This window comes from Trachemys scripta, chromosome 3, assembly GCF_013100865.1.
Source record: "Trachemys scripta elegans isolate TJP31775 chromosome 3, CAS_Tse_1.0, whole genome shotgun sequence".
Lineage (NCBI taxonomy): Eukaryota > Metazoa > Chordata > Testudines > Emydidae > Trachemys > Trachemys scripta.
Window position 1 is genome coordinate 40036612 of NC_048300.1, and position 15847 is coordinate 40052458.

The 15847-nt window shown below is 43.2% G+C and overlaps 1 protein-coding gene across 1 annotated transcript; it reads left to right on the forward strand.

Annotated features, from left to right (window-relative positions):
* Positions 1–11151: 11151 nt before the first annotated feature.
* On the forward strand, positions 11152–14649 carry TBCC (tubulin folding cofactor C). Its single transcript, XM_034764492.1, has one exon. The coding sequence runs from the start codon at positions 11836–11838 to the stop codon at positions 13054–13056; it is 1221 nt and encodes a 406-aa protein (XP_034620383.1). The 5' UTR covers positions 11152–11835; the 3' UTR covers positions 13057–14649.
* Positions 14650–15847: the final 1198 nt, after the last annotated feature.

The following is a 15847-nucleotide window of genomic DNA, read 5'->3' on the forward strand; positions in this document are numbered from 1 at the left end:
CAATGACTGTCGGAGTGGCCAATCTTTCTTGATGTAGTGGGAATCTCTTGCACGACTATCCCATTCGCATAGAAAACAGCAGTACTTTGTGTATCCAGTCTGCAGACCAAGCAAGAGAGCAACAACCTTCAAATTGCCACAAAGCTGCCACTGATGTTGGTCATAGTTTATGCACCTCAAAAGTTGTTTCATGTTGTCATAGGTTTCCTTCATATGGACTGCATGACCAACTGGAATTGATGGCAAAACATTGCCATTATGCAATAAAACAGCTTTAAGACTCGTCTTCGATGAATCAGTGAACAGTCTCCACTCATCTGTATCGTGAACGATGTTGAGGGCTGCCATCACACCATCGATGTTGTTGCAGGCTACAAGATCACCTTCCATGAAGAAGAATGGGACAAGATCCTTTTGACGGTCATGGAACATGGAAATCCTAACATCACCTGCCAGGAGATTCCACTGCTGTAGTCTGGAGCCCAACAGCTCTGCCTTACTCTTGGGTAGTTCCAAATCCCTGACAAGGTCATTCAGTTCACTTTGTGTTATGAGGTGTGGTTCAGAGGAGGAGGATGGGAGAAAATGTGGGTCCTGTGACATTGATGGTTCAGGACCAGAAGTTTCAGCCTCTTCCTCGTCTGACTCAAGTGAGAATAATTCTGGTGCATCAGGAACCGGCAGTGCTTCTCCGTGGGGTACTGGGCGTATAGTTGATGGAATGTTTGGATAAAGCACAGTCCACTTTTTCTTCTTTGACACACCTTTCCCAACTGGAGGCACCGTGCAGAAGTAACAATTGCTGATATGATCTGTTGGCTCTCTCCAAATAATTGGCACTGCAAAAGACATAGATTTCCTTTTCCTGTTCAACCACTGGCGAAGATTTGTTGCACAAGTGTTGCAGCACATGTGTGGGCCCACCTCTTGTCCTGATCTCCAATTTTGCAGCCAAAATAAAGGGGATAGGCTTTCTTAACCATAGTGGTTATACAGCGCTTTTGTGATGCAAAAGTCACTTCATCACAAACATATCAGAAGTTATCTGCACTGTTCACACAAGTACGAGGCATCTCTGCTCACTTTGGCTAAACAGAAATGTGTCCCTTTGTAAAATCAAACACTGACAAATAAGAGAGTACGACCCTGTATGATTTCTAGAGCTGATCTAGGGCCATTTGTTCAGCAGAGTGATGTAAGCTTCGTTATGATTGCATCATCCATGACTTCTAGGAATAACATGATGCAATTCATATCATGTATGATGCAATACCAGCTTCAGATTGCATCATTCATTGTTTTGCCTAAAAAGCAAGTACTGTCCAAACCCAGTCATAGATTTATTCATAGATCCAGTCAAAGATGTATTTTAGTCATTTCTGGTTTAAACTGAGATCCCTTCCCTTTATAACTCACTTATCCTCCGCCATTCCCAAGTCAAGGGTCGTATATACTGACCCAATAGCATATCTTGAAAATTAGAGCCAATCAACAATTTTAAGCATCATTTTCGTTCCCAGTGACCCAGAATTAGTAAAGTTTGACTACATTTATTTCAGAAGCATTTTGGCTGTAGAGCAGTGTTATCTTAGTGGATGAGAGCTATCTGCTTAGACTAGACTGATGTTGGTTGTTAGAGGAAACAACCAGAAGAGATGGCAAAGATAATTTCTGCCTGCCTGAATTAGGCAAATTGTTGATGTTGATCATTTGTGGAACAGGTGCAGAGTCTAGGAGTCTGGCTAGATTCCAAGCTATCAGAAGATCAGGCAGCAACTACAACCAAATCAGATTTGTCCCCTCCCTACCCTGCCCATTATACGCAGCTAAAAAATTGAAACTGTTTCTATCAGATTTAGATTTTGCAGTTGTCTTCCGCACCTTTGCCACCTCCAGATTAGACTGCTCCAACGTGCTCTTGATGGGACTACATTTTAAATCTATCCAGAGACTGATGCTGGTGCAGGTCTCAGCAGCTAATTTAGATATCTTGCCATGAGCTCATTATGCTCATGGTTTTGGATCTACACTGGCTACTTGTTAAATAATAGGTAGAATTTAAAATGTTGATTTTAACCTGGAAAGCCCTACTTAACCTAGATGCCACTTACTGGAGAGACCATCTCTCTCCCTGTACTATACTGTCAAAATTGTATCAGTGGGGGCACCTGAGCTAGAGCCCCACTACTGTAAGAGAGAGGGGGCTGCTGACAGGGTGTTAACCAGGAGGCCCCCTTAGTTTTGGAACTCCCTCCCCTCCCCTGAATGTCTGAAATAGTCAGAATGTATTGAAGTTCAGGGCATACTGCAAGGGCCATGTTATTTTCTCTAGCTGCAAAGGACTAGTAAGGCTTTGGCCAGATAGCTTAAGCATGTTTTTTGCCGCAGTTTTATTGTTGGTTGTTGTGACTATCACCATTAACGGCTCAAGGCTGATTACTGGAAGAATCTCTTTCCCAACTGTACATTTAAGGATCATCAAAAAACACCTAGAGCAATGGACAAGTACTCCTTTTAATTGGCAAATAAAATAAACAAACACATAAAACTACAGTGAGAGAATGAATAAAAGCATCCTCCTTAAAACACTGACCGCCTAGGGAAAAATAGGAAAAGCATAAGGATATAAGCACATAAGAGGCCAACAACAGTTATGTAAAAGTAATACAAAAGAAATTTGGAAAAAAAGATGTAAGATATTTAGAATTGACCTGTGAGGGTAACGGATTGGAATAGAGGCCAAGGCGGAACAAGTTCCACATCTTAGGGCCCACCACAGCAAAGGCACAATCAGCATTTGACATAGGATGTACACCGTTCAGGATGTAGCTCAAGTAGGCAATATTAAAGGTGTAATTCAGAAGCTAAGCACCAGTGGGTTGCAACAAAAAAGCAGACACATGATGGAGCACCTGCTGTTGAGTAGAATTGTAGCAGGAAAGACATTAAATAAAAGGGAGGCAACATCAGTAGATAATGGGAGTCAAAAGAAATCCTGTGTTCATTTCTGACTCTCCCACTGATTCAGTGAGAGATCATGGGTACATCACTTAGGTCCAAGTTTTATTAGTGGCCTCTATTTTTGGGTGTCCAACTGCAAACACCTAAGCCCTCATTTCCAAGTTATCTAGGTACTTATGATTCCCTCTATTAACACAGTATCTTTTCAGAGGTGCTGAGCACGAGCTGCTCACAATTGGAGTTTTAGGTGTTCAACTCTTCTGAAAATCAGGACCAATGTGCCTGAAGTTGTGCAGCCAGAAATGGAACCATTCAAAATTAAAGGCCACTTTCAAAAATTTGGCTCACAATCACACTGACCTCAGTTTCACCACTTGTTAAAAGAGAACAATATCACTTACCTACCTTTAAGTCATTTTGATACTTTTGAATAAATGCAAAGTAGTAATTGCTGTAGTATACTTCCACTGCTAAATTATTTTGGATCCTTTTCTCTCCTAAGCGAGAATAATCCTGAGGAAAATAGAAACTGCATCTTTTTACTTGAGAGCTTCCCTTCTAATTCTTCCATCTGGGAGACAGGGTTTACCCTGGCCCTTGCTCCAGAAGTGCCAGGGGATTTGGCCCATAAATTCTCAGAGGTCTTCAATGGATCTTAAGGCTTTCATTAAAAGACAGAATCCTCTAGGCCAAGGGTCCCCGCCATGGCGCCCACCGGGGCATCTAAGTGCACCCGCGTACTGGCCGTCAGACAGGCATCCGCCGAGAAGCCGCTGATTTTCGGTGTCATTTCAGCAGCGACACCTCTCGATGACGCTGCTTGCCTGCAGTATTTCGGTGGCGACGCCTATTGACGCCACTTGTCGGCGGCATTTCGGCAGATGCTTGTCCACCGCCATGGTCCTCCGTGGCTCGTCGTCTGGCGCCTGCCAGACGAAAAAGGTTGGGGACCACTGCTCTAGGCTGAGGCCCAGTGCGCACGCACATGAACCATGTAGTCACATGTAAAGTCCCATTGACTTCAAGTACTACTCAACATGAATAAGGGTTGCAACATTGGGCTCTATAGAATTAAACAAACATTGGCAGACAAAAGAAACTGTACTTTTCTGACCCAATCCCTACACTTTATTCTGGCCCAGTCCTTGTTCAGGCAAAAAAAAAAAAAGTAAGAAATTTTTTCCTGTAAAAAACTATGCAAGATTGGGCCATTGTTTTGAGCCAAGTATGATAACTAGCTCTCAATGAGCCACACATCTCTTATCTTTTTCAGCTTTTATAGCAGAGAATCATTGTGTAATCCCTGTAAATGGAGATGTGAAGCTACCGGACAATCTATGTTTCATGATAGCACTAACTTGAAAAATACTGCAGTAGGGCCAATCTGTTCCACATGCATGATATGGAACCTGCATTTAAGATAGTGGCATGGAGGTTGGGTCTTATTTATTTATAAATAAATGCCTTGACATTGTCTTCATTATTTAACAAAAGGTTAGATATTCAAAACACAATCTTTAGTTGAGACCAAATATCTGACTACTTCGTACTTATCAAGTCTATCAACCAAGGATCTCAAAGTGCTTTACAAATGAGACAATTAGCTAACCTTCACAACACACCTATAAAGCAGATGAATATTCTAACTATTTTACAGAAGGAGAAACTGTAGCAGAGAAGTTTAGGGGCAAACATTCAAAAGTTGCCTCTGGTTCTGCATGCCTACGTTTTTGGATGCTCAGCTTTAGACACCTAAGACCAAATTTTCAGAGGAGCTGCGCACTCATTCCAGTTGAAGTGGGAACTGCAGGAGCTCAGTATCTGAAAATCAGTCCCCAGGTATCACAAGTTGGGCACTCAAAATTAGCAGAGATAATTAAAAATTTGGGAATTAACCAACTTAATCACACAGCGAGTCAGTGCCAGGAACAGAAACACATCTTGTGTCTTCCAGACCTTTGCTAAGCCCCAGATCTGTGCTAACTCCCTTCCTGCAAACATGAAGTTTCACCTCAAACATTTTGAAAGAGATTTGAGCATGTGAAACACAGGTTTACAACAAAAGTGGAATTTCAGTCTTAATATAATGTTTGCCACTTAAAACTCTATAATAAAATGGAAGATACTAGATTATTTTTATTTATAAAGGGTTTCAACAGTGGTACAAATGTTTAAAATTTCATAACACTAAATGTACAGGTAAAGTCTGATTTCAAAAATTAACTGAATTTAAGTGCTAAATAACAAGAACTAAAAGTTTAATCCACAGAATGCTAAATCTCTAGTCTACCATTATTCACTACAGCATGGAAGGTAATAATGCAATCTTTCCCATATTGCCCTGCTGATGCTCCTTGACAAGAAAAAACACTTCTAGGGCTAAAAGCATAGAGCAGTCTTGATTCCAATTCAATCCTTGGCTTCTTCAATGATATCATCATGTTGCCAGGTAATATTGTGATGATGGTTTTCACCACTAGAAACTAGGCTGAATTTCATGTATTCCATACAGAAACCAATAGTAAATTGGTAACTACTTTCAGTCATTACTGAGGCCAGATTAAACCAAGGACCCACATGTGAAAGATTTCATAACCCATTACCACTCATCTAATTTTATCTAGCAATTTAGGCTTTTTATGGCTTATCTACAGTACCTGTGAGAGCTTTCACTGTTGCACTGGAGAATCTAAGCCACTCTGTTCCCTATGCATAATAAAAATCAGAATGAAAAGAAGCAAGAGCCAGACTTGAAATCAATGGAACTACTTATGTAATGGGAATAGACAGTAGACAGTTTTCAGATTCACTCTTTTAGGGTTTTTTTCAAATTTCCAATATATATTAGAAGGGAGTTGCCCATATTACAGACTAATGACCTGCAACATTTTAAATTCAACTCCATTTGATTCAGTTAAGTTCCACCTGTTTATATCAGAAAAAAATTTGGTCCTCAGTATTTAGTTTTAATTTTAAATCCTTTTAAATTAGAAATATAAACAGAAACCCTAAAACATTAAAAGCAGCACAAATAGGTATCCTATGTCAAATCCTAGTGTCACATTCTAGTTGATTGAAAAAGCAGCGTACATTAAAGTCACCTTCACCAAAACGAACTACTGGAGCGCAGGGCTTCTCAGGAGAAAATACAAAAAGTAATGTGGAAAAGGCTAGGGCATATTCCTCTTCATTACATTGTCTCTGCAGAGCCAAAACATAAGAATCACATGCCTGGCCATGCAGACATAGAAACAGAAACTTGATTAGTAAGAACCAGTGGGGATGGACCTATCCCTCAAGCGTACATTACACAGACAAAGATATACATATCCAAAAGGAAGAGAAAGTGGGAAAAATCAGGGTGTCAACAGGACCAATAGAAGGGTTTGAAGTCTCTATCCCTTGAGGAATAAAGAAAAAAAAAGTGCTTCCAGGGGGAGACCTCAGCTCACAGTGAATTATAATGAATTTAAAAATTCTGGAAACAGGTAATAATGGAAATGTTAACACAATATCCTAATTATACATATGCTGGCAGGAACTGTCTTTATAATTGCTTCTATCATGTGATCACTTTGGCTTTTTGAAAAGATTTAATAAATTATATTTACAAAACAAAATATGAAACTGCATTAAAATAGAATAGAATTTTAGTTTTATATAGAGCTTTTCACATGCAAAGTACCCAAAAGTGCTTTCAATAATGTGTTATGTACTAGGGGGCTGATTCTCATTTTCAGTAAGGCCCTTTTAAAGTATGTAAAGTGTGCAGTGTAAAAATGTCTTAAAGTGAGTTTAAATATAATTCATATGCTCACTTTAAGGCCCCATCAGAGTTCCAGAACTGTGTAAAAGGGCCTTAGTGTAAACTGGAATCAGACCCTTGTAGTGCAATGGTTGTGTAGACCAATGCAGCATCCATTATGCAGCCATCAGCAATTCACACACTGTCATGCCCCAACCCTAGACTCAGAACAATGCAGGACTCCTATGTCCACACAGAGCCACATTATCCGTGTTCCTTGGTGGGGCAGCTTTGGGTCTTGGATAAAACAATCCTATTTGACAGACAGATACTGTTGGACAGATTTATCAAGTTATTCCCTATAGTTTTTAAGTAGTGACAAAAGTGCAATGCAGTCTTTAATTTTCACCTGAACATTATGGCACAGTAATAGTGGCAAATTATGAACCCAACTTCTTACATGGAACTTGAACCCAGGACCTAATTCTCCCTTCAAATAAAGGGATGCAACTTCCACTGATTTCAGTAGTAATTGTACCAGGGTAACTGAGGAGAGAATTGGGCCCTGCAGCTGGGAGAGAGCCTCCAAGCCCCGGTAGACAGACTCACACCAGCAGGACTTGAGTTAGTATGCTAAAAATAGCAGTGTGGACGTTGTTGGTCAGGCTGCAGCTCAGACTCTCAAGCCCACCCGACCCCCTAGCCTTGAGAGCCCAAGCCTCAATGACCACACTGCTATTTTTAGCATGCTAACTCAAGCCCCCAAGTCTGTCTTCCCCAGGCTGGGAGGCTTATTCCCAGCTGCAGTGTAGACATACCCATAATGACTTTCTTACCCAAAAGCAAGAGCGTTGTTACCTTAAGGTTAATTTTTAAGAACATATTTCCCTAAAAAAATGTAACCTCGATTAATTGTTATCCAAATTAACGTGCACAAAGGACATAGTCTAATATTTTTGTACTAGTGGAATCAACATTCTAACGTATTTCTCTGTTCACTAGTTCTTTCTTCAAGAGGCCATGAATCAATAAATCAAAAAAAACAAATCAGAGCATTTCAAATGTAGATAATGGTCTATATCTGTAACAATGTGATAAAGATTAAGCAGGGCCTGGGAGCATGTTTAAAACAAGTGACATTTAAGAGCTCCATAGGGTTGGTGCATGTTCAGTACAGATGAAGGTCTGTCTAAAGCACCGACAGCTTTGTGGTTAACAGAGTGTTCAAAGACTTCAGCAGCATCTAAAAAGCTCTGCTATTTGCACATGCTCAGTAATTTCAGAAGCTTAGAACTAAACCAAGTCAGGATTGTCAAAAAGAGATAACAAAAGGCGTCTTCCTAACCACAGGCCCATCCACCTGCCAAGTTCCCCCTCAAAAGCATGAAGCTGCTAGAACTCTTCAATGAAACAGTTACAAAAAAATAAGATTAGAAAAAAATAGGTAGTTTTGCCAACCATGGTCTCAGAAACAGCTAAACTGTTTTTGCTGAAAATTCCCCCCAAAATTCAGTCCGAGGCAAAGAACACGCATGGAAAATTTCAACTCAAATGGTTAAAGTCTGGCAATGTTATAAACAGAAAGCAGGGGCTTAAAATAGAAAGTGCAACCTTAATTAGAGGTGTCACAGACAGGTCTGAATAACGGGAAAAGTTTGAGTTTCTCAGTGCTCCTACAAAAAATACTGTACTAATAATTATTTACTGAAATCTGAAATTCTAAATGAGGAAAGGAAAGTTGTAACTTCTAGATGAGAAAATTGAAGGAAAGGATTTTGTTGCTCCTTTCTCTGTAATCTTTCATTACTAGTCTACAGTGTCACCCTCTGATATCCATGTAACTCACTGGTACAAAAGTACTTTGGTTAGCCTCTTAACACCATAGATCATTTGTGTGGCTTAACAGAATCAAAAAAATTCCATTCTCTATGTGAATCTCATACTCACAAATACAGTTGGCTCTTGCTACTTTGTACCATCAGTAAACTGCAGGAAGCTCCCCGGTAAGATTATCAAGTTTTATGAGTCAACAATAAAAAATTAAATTGCATCACAAGAAGTACTTATTTAATGTATTTTGACAAATGTAATTTAGTGTCTGGTTATTTCTGACATTTCCTCTAGCACAAAACGATTGTACACAATTTTGTAAAGGTAATGAAGTATTTGTAACTTGAGACTTCAATACAGCATTCTCAAAAGCTCTCTCCTGAGATGCTGAGAAATGGGACAAAACTGTTTTTTGTCAAAGTTATCGTGTTCATAGATAAGTGCTTTCATCATTGTACACTTGCATTATTTGTGTTGCCTACATCAGTGAGAGCATAAGGTAGGAAACTCTGCCTGTCATGTGACACAACATACATCTACCTCTTATTTTTAATAAGAGAAACAAGAAAAAATAACAATGTTGAAGGAAAATTTTATTTATTTTTACACTAAGCTCATTGCACCGAATTAATGTCTGATGTAACTCCACAGCAGTTACACCAGGGATGGATTTGTTTCTGCTGTTAATTGGCATAAGTGTCTCTCTAGGACATCTTGATGTATTTCGGTTAACTTATGTTTTATACTGACATAATTCCTACAAAACAGGGGGGGGGAATGAGAGGCTTTCAGAATTTCTTTCTAGTTTTCATGAGTCAGCACTCTCCTTTTCCAAAGCCTAAGAGATATTTCTTATAAGATTCAAAAACTCTTATGTTCTTCCTTTACAAGCAGAATTCTGGACCCATTAACTTTGCGGTGTTGAGATAGCTAAGTGCTGGAATGCATTAAACACTACATTACCCTTCTATATTCCATCTGAATAGACTATTACCTCTGGTATGCTGGAAATCAATTACAAGAAAGCAATGTGACTCCACTGCAATTACTGTGTTACTTTCGCCCCATGCTTACAAACCTGCTGTGAAGTACTTATCTTACTAGACAAACATTCATCCTTCAATTTTTAAATCATAACATCAAAGTTATTCCACCAATACCCCCTCTCCATTGCAATGCAGAACCCTTAAAAACTTAAGCTTTTGCAAAACAAGAAAGAAGGGCATTTCACTGCCTTCCTTCTTTACTGCCTCTTCCTCCATGGTCCAAAATGGACTGTCTTTACTACCTGCAAGGTCCCATACAAATACTCCATAGAAGCTAATACTGTAATTTTACTTTTGACACAAAAATCAAACCCAGTCTCTCCAATAAACAAAATATTATAGCTTACAAAGAAGTCAGTCAGATTCAATGCCCACTCCTAACTGTAACAGGGTTATAGCAGATAAAAAACAGATATTGTCCAAATAAAAGATATCAAACCCAGACCACTTTCTCTGAATATTTCACTTTTTCATTTTAATGGATTGTTTCTAAGGTTGTTGGGGGGATTTGATAATTGTTTATTTTATGCATTTTCTACATGCAAAGAGGAAGATGACAAATGGTAGAATTGAACAGGCATTAAGATTTATTTTTTATAAAGCAATCTTCCTCATACTATATAAACTTCCTTTGTGTTATAGAACATTAGTTTAACCAAAAAAATATATGTTCTGCTGAGAATTGCCAACTCACAGCGACAGCTGACTATATTTCTACTGTGAAGCCAGCAGGCTTACTTTATTTCTGTAGCTTCAGCAAACATACTTTAAAAATATGTCTTGACTGTAAAATAAATTTAAGAAACAGAAACAGAGTGAGAGAAATCCTTGGTAGGTCTAAATTTTTCCAACAGCTTCTTACCTCTAAACACATTAGGACCCACATGCACACCCTTCACCTGTACCCTTCCCTTTTGAATAAAACAGACAATCAAGAAGTCAGATGCACAATCATGAAAAACACAACTGCAATGGTGCAGTCAAACCAAGCATTTGCACATATAAATGGCTACTTAGATCCCTGTTTATTTATGCATCCAAATACTCCATTTTAAAATTTGACTGTTTGAAAAAGTCACTTGATCCCTAGGAATAGTTCTGAGGAGCAGGTGTACTACAATCAGCCAGCACCACATATCTGCACCAAATGAAATTCAGTACAGGAAGTACTACCAAGGTTTGTCTTATCTATACCACTTTGATACTGGAGCCTCCTTAAGACCTACGTATCCAGTGTACTCTGTCTTAATTTTGACAGTACTTTTAATACCTGTCCATTTATTTTGTAAGTTCCTTCAGGGGCACAGCCCAGGTCTTCCTCTTTGTAGTCTATAGGGCCAAGACCTTCATAATACATAGAAATTCACAATAAACATAACATAATTCAGTGGGCAGCCATCACTCGCTTAGGCCAGACTTTATTTTGAACGTCAAATACATTCTAGTCACGACAAAGCCTCAGACCACAAATTATTTACAAGTCATGGCAGTAAGAAAACAGGAAGCGGGAAGAAAACCTCCCTGCAGCCCATCTTCAAAGCGAACCGACAGGCGAACGGAAGAGGCGGTGTGGAGGGAACAGGCTGCGGGGGCAGGGCAGACGATGTCAGGGTTATTTCGGCCCTGGCCCCTTATTGCTCCTGGTGTTGGGTTACCCCGGCCCACGCCTGACGCGCAGCCCCAGCCTTCCTAGGGACCCGTCCCAGGCCCACTGCCCTACGGCTGCTCTCAGCAGACTCCCTCCCCCACTGGGGGGGCCGCTGCTGCGGCGGGGCAGGAAGGCCCCGGCTTGGGGACCGCAGCCCCTAGAGGGAAGGGACCAGCCAGAGGGGGGAGCCGAAGCTCCGTCACCCCCGCGGGGTCTCTCCTGACGGGCGAAGCCTGGCGCGGCCGAGGCTGCCCCCCTGCCGGGCGGAGGAGCAGGGCCACGCCGCGCTGCCGGCGAGTAGCGCGCGCACCTGCTGCTACTGGTCGCGCGGCCTCCTCCTCCGCCAGGCTTAGCAGGGGACCGGCCCCGCGCGCGCGGGTGAGTGAGTGGGGGAGGGGGTCACGCGGGGTTATTTACGGCCTGGCTCTAATTTCGGAAGCCCAATAACAACAAACCCACAGGCGGGCACGTCTAATGCGGAGACTCACCCTTCCCGCAGAGAGGCGCCGGCCCCTTTAAAAACACGCGAGGCCACGCCCACCCCCCCTCCTGAAAGGCCGGCCGCCAATCGAGGGCGGGGACCCAGCCCGGGGTGCCGGCAGCCAATGAGCAGGCCGCTTAGTGAGAGGCGGAGCAGCGGGACGGGGGAGAAGATGGAGGCAGCAGCCGCAGAGCGGGGTCCGGCAGCTTCTGGCGGCGGCGTTGCCCCACTGGGGCCGCGGGCTGCGGCGGTGCCGGAGCGGCTGCAGCGGCGGGAGGCGGAGCGGCAGCGGGAAGCGGAGCGGCGGCGGCAGGAGAAGGCGGCCCAGGCGGTGCAGGAGGAGCAGAGCGGGTTCTTCGTGGCCGCCTTCTCCCGGGAGCGGGCGGCCATCGAGGCGCTGCTGGGGCCCGGCCCGGGCCAGGCGGCGGAGGAGGAGGAGGAGGAGGATGCGGCGGGCCGGCCCGAGTCGCTGGAGGAGGCGGCTGCCCGGCTGCAAGGGCTGCAGAAGCTCCTCACCGACAGCGTCCGCTTCCTGGCGCCGTACGAGGTGCGGCAGGCGCAGGAGGCGCTGAGCCGGCTCCAGGGGGCCCTGACGGCCAAGCGCCAGCAGCTGCAGCCCAAGAAGCGATTCGCCTTCCGGGCCCGCAGGAAAGAGGCGGAGTCCGTCCCGCCGCGAGCCCCAGCCGGCCAGCTGCCCGCGGAGTCCGTCCCGCCGCGAGCCCTAGCCGGCCAGCTGCCCGCGGAGTCCGTCCCGCCGCGAGCCCTAGCCGGCCAGCTGCCCGCGGAGTCCGTCCCGCCGCGAGCCCTAGCCGGCCAGCTGCCCGCGGAGGGCGAAGGGAGCGGCCCCCCGCTGTGCGGCTTCAGCCAGGCCGAGGCCCAGACGCTGGAGCTCGGCCCCTCGGAGCTGCTGCAGCGCGACGTGCTCCTGGCCGACCTGAGCGACTGCCGCGTACTGCTCCGCGGCAACCCCAACACGCTCCGGGTACGGGACTGCCGGGGCTGCACCGTGCTCTGTGGGCCCGTCTCCACCTCGGTGCTGGTGGACGGGTGTAGTGACTGTCTCCTGGTCCTGGCTTGCCAGCAGCTCCGCACCCACCGCACCCGGGACACCCGGATCTACGTGCAGGTGACCAGCCGGGCTATCGTGGAGGACTGCAGTGGCGTCCGCTTCGCCCCCTACACCTGGAGCTACCCAGGCATCGAGGGCGACTACGAGTCCTCCGGGCTGGACAGAGGTAGGAACAACTGGAACCTGGTGGATGACTTTGACTGGCTGGCCAGAGATGAGCCCTCGCCCAACTGGAGCGTGATCCCTGAGCAGGACAGAATCACCCAGTGGGACTGAATGGAGGCTGCAAAGGAAACACTTGAAACTTGTGATTGATCAGCAGGTCCCAGCATAGCTGCAAATAAAACTAACTTTGATTCATTCTAAAACAACTTAATCAATAGCAGTTTGTGGGTCTTTAAATGCTGAATTATAATGTGGGATTAAACTACTTGTTCTAAACTGCTATAAATTGATGTGCTATGCTAGAGGCTGGTAACCACTGCAGTATCCCGGTGACAACTCTTTAGGGCTTCTGTGATTTGTACACTGTTTCCCTGCTTACTGGCAGTGAGCCTCTAAATAAAGGTATGCTGCTGCTTGCTTGTTGTTCAACTGGATAAAATCTGAATTGCCTTGTGGTAATGTACATTTCAGTGGACCAGGAAATCTAATGCTCAGACTCCTGAGTTCTATAGCATATTACAATCTACAACCCTGTCTTCACTAGTGTGTGTTCTTCATGGTAGGTAATGTGGTAAAAGTTTTTTAGAGAGGTGGAATTTTTCCGTTGACCTAGTGCTGTCTACACTGGGGTTTAGGTTGATTTAAATTCACACTCCTGAGAGATGTAGATTCACACCCTTAAGCTATGTAGTTAAATCAGCCTAAATTTTCAGCATATGCCAGGCCTAGGATTTACTTTGGTCTGCTAACATGGGTGAAAACCACAAATTGCCTTGTCCTCCCTAGGCTTTTACAATATGTTAGCCACCAACCTAAGAACCTCCCTCTTTTCCTGGTGGGAGGCTATATTTAGTTGCCTAAAGGGGTTGAATTGATGTGAAATGTTTGGGGAGGAGATTGGTTTAGAGAGCTTCCTCTCCTCCTCCTTCCCCCCCCCCCCCAACAAAGAATTTTAACTACAAACTCTTAATCTATTGTCTGTACTGATAGCCTATGCAACTTGCCTATACAAAAGAGAAGGTGTTTACCAAAGTCTGTTTTGGTGAAGATGTGGCAGTAGCCCTTCAGAAAGCACTCCACAGGAATAAGCATTATGTACTTAAATTAGAAAACAACATGGAATAGTCTGCAAGCCTTTGTCCTTTAGTTTTTTAAAAAACTATACAGGAACTTCCCTTGAAAGTGCTCATTGTGTTTACAAGTAGGACAGATGGTATAAGGGTGTGGAAATTTGAAACAACTGCCTTGTTCAAAAGTCATTCCATTGTAACATCTCTAATCTAAAATATTAGTGTAGATAAATATAAACACTGCCTTGCCTACTTGGGGGGGAAAAAAACCTATGCTCTCCGGGCTGAAGTGCAATGTTTTAAAACATCAAACACATTCATAATCACTGTAAAGCAGTGTCTAGTTGAAGGTATTCTTGACTGTTTTTCAAGAACAAATATAGTCTCACCAATTCACTGTTTCCTTTCCAGAATAAAGTTGTTACCCTCTTTCATTTACAATTTGGGTTTGGGGGTATTTTCACAACTTTGCAGTTTTGTTTACTTGTACTAACTTACATCTTCTGGCTCACAGTTTCAAGTATAATACCATGAATGTACTTTAGCAACTGTATTTAACTCAGTCCTTCTTTTGTCTAATTTTCTGCTGATGTGAAAACTTTTGGCAGTCTAATAAATATGTTCAAAGAAAATAGTTCTTAGGGGTCTGTATCTACTGTAAAGGACATTCTAAGACTACACAATTTAAGATGTGACATCTTATAACAAGCTCTACTTGTGGTAAAGAATCACATTTGCTCTTTATTATGAGTGCTGTTCTCCCCCTCCCGCCCCCCATTTACTTACTTAGTTTTGCACTGACAATAAGCAAGTCCTCTTCACTTCCTGCTGTAGTTCTGTGTTGGGTGCCTGAAATGAGGTACCTCCTCAGCTAGGGAGTGGTGCGTGACGGCTCTTGCACCTTCCCTGTCAAAAAGTCATTTTTCTGCAAAGAAATCTGGGGGGTACATTAATTCTGTGCATGCACAGTGGTGCAGAATTCCCCCAGGAGTAATCAACAAAGGGAGGAAAGCCTAAAGATGGATTACAGAGACTGGCACCCTCTCAGAAATCACTGAAGTGAGTTGCCAATTCTCAATGCCTTCTCTTCTGTAAAGTGCTTCACTCTTAAGAAAATTCTGGGTCTTATAATCATGGAGGAAAGCTAAAATTTCAGTAGAGAATTTTCAGACAATTAGTAGTAATGTGGTTGAATACAAACTGCTATTCCCCCTCTAAAGGTTTGCCATAATGATTGCACTGCCTAGGGCACATAGCTTTGGCAGTATGAAATGAAGCATCATAATTCAGTTTGAAGTGATTATCTTGGGGACTGAGTTTAAGAGATCACTCACTCATGCAAAGAATTCTGTGTATATATAAATATAAAAGTGATATGGTTAGTCTCACAACCCCTCGCCCTTCCCAGAGGCTGTCTCTACTGTATGTAGAATCTTCTTTTCCTGCCTGGGAATTACTCTTAAGTAAGGGAATTGAATGAACAACAGTATTGTGTCTAAAAAAGCTGCACTAATGTTTAATGATCAGTGTAGTGTATATAAACATAAAGGTTCAAATTTAGTTTCTGTATCTGGTGGATACAAAATTGTCAACATAGGAGCAGCTTGAAGTCAAATTAAATGCCTTTTAATTTCTGTAAAACAGCAGATTAGAATTGGGTGAATAATGCAAAATACTCATCAAAAATTCATTCTCATTTTTCAGTGACAACTTTTGGCACAGGCATAAGCCACTTTGTGCCCACATAGAGGAGGGAGGAGGCATAAAGAGCCCCGTTATTTCCCCAGCATAGGTTACCCATACTTCAGGTCTTGTGTAGGAAAAAAGGGTAT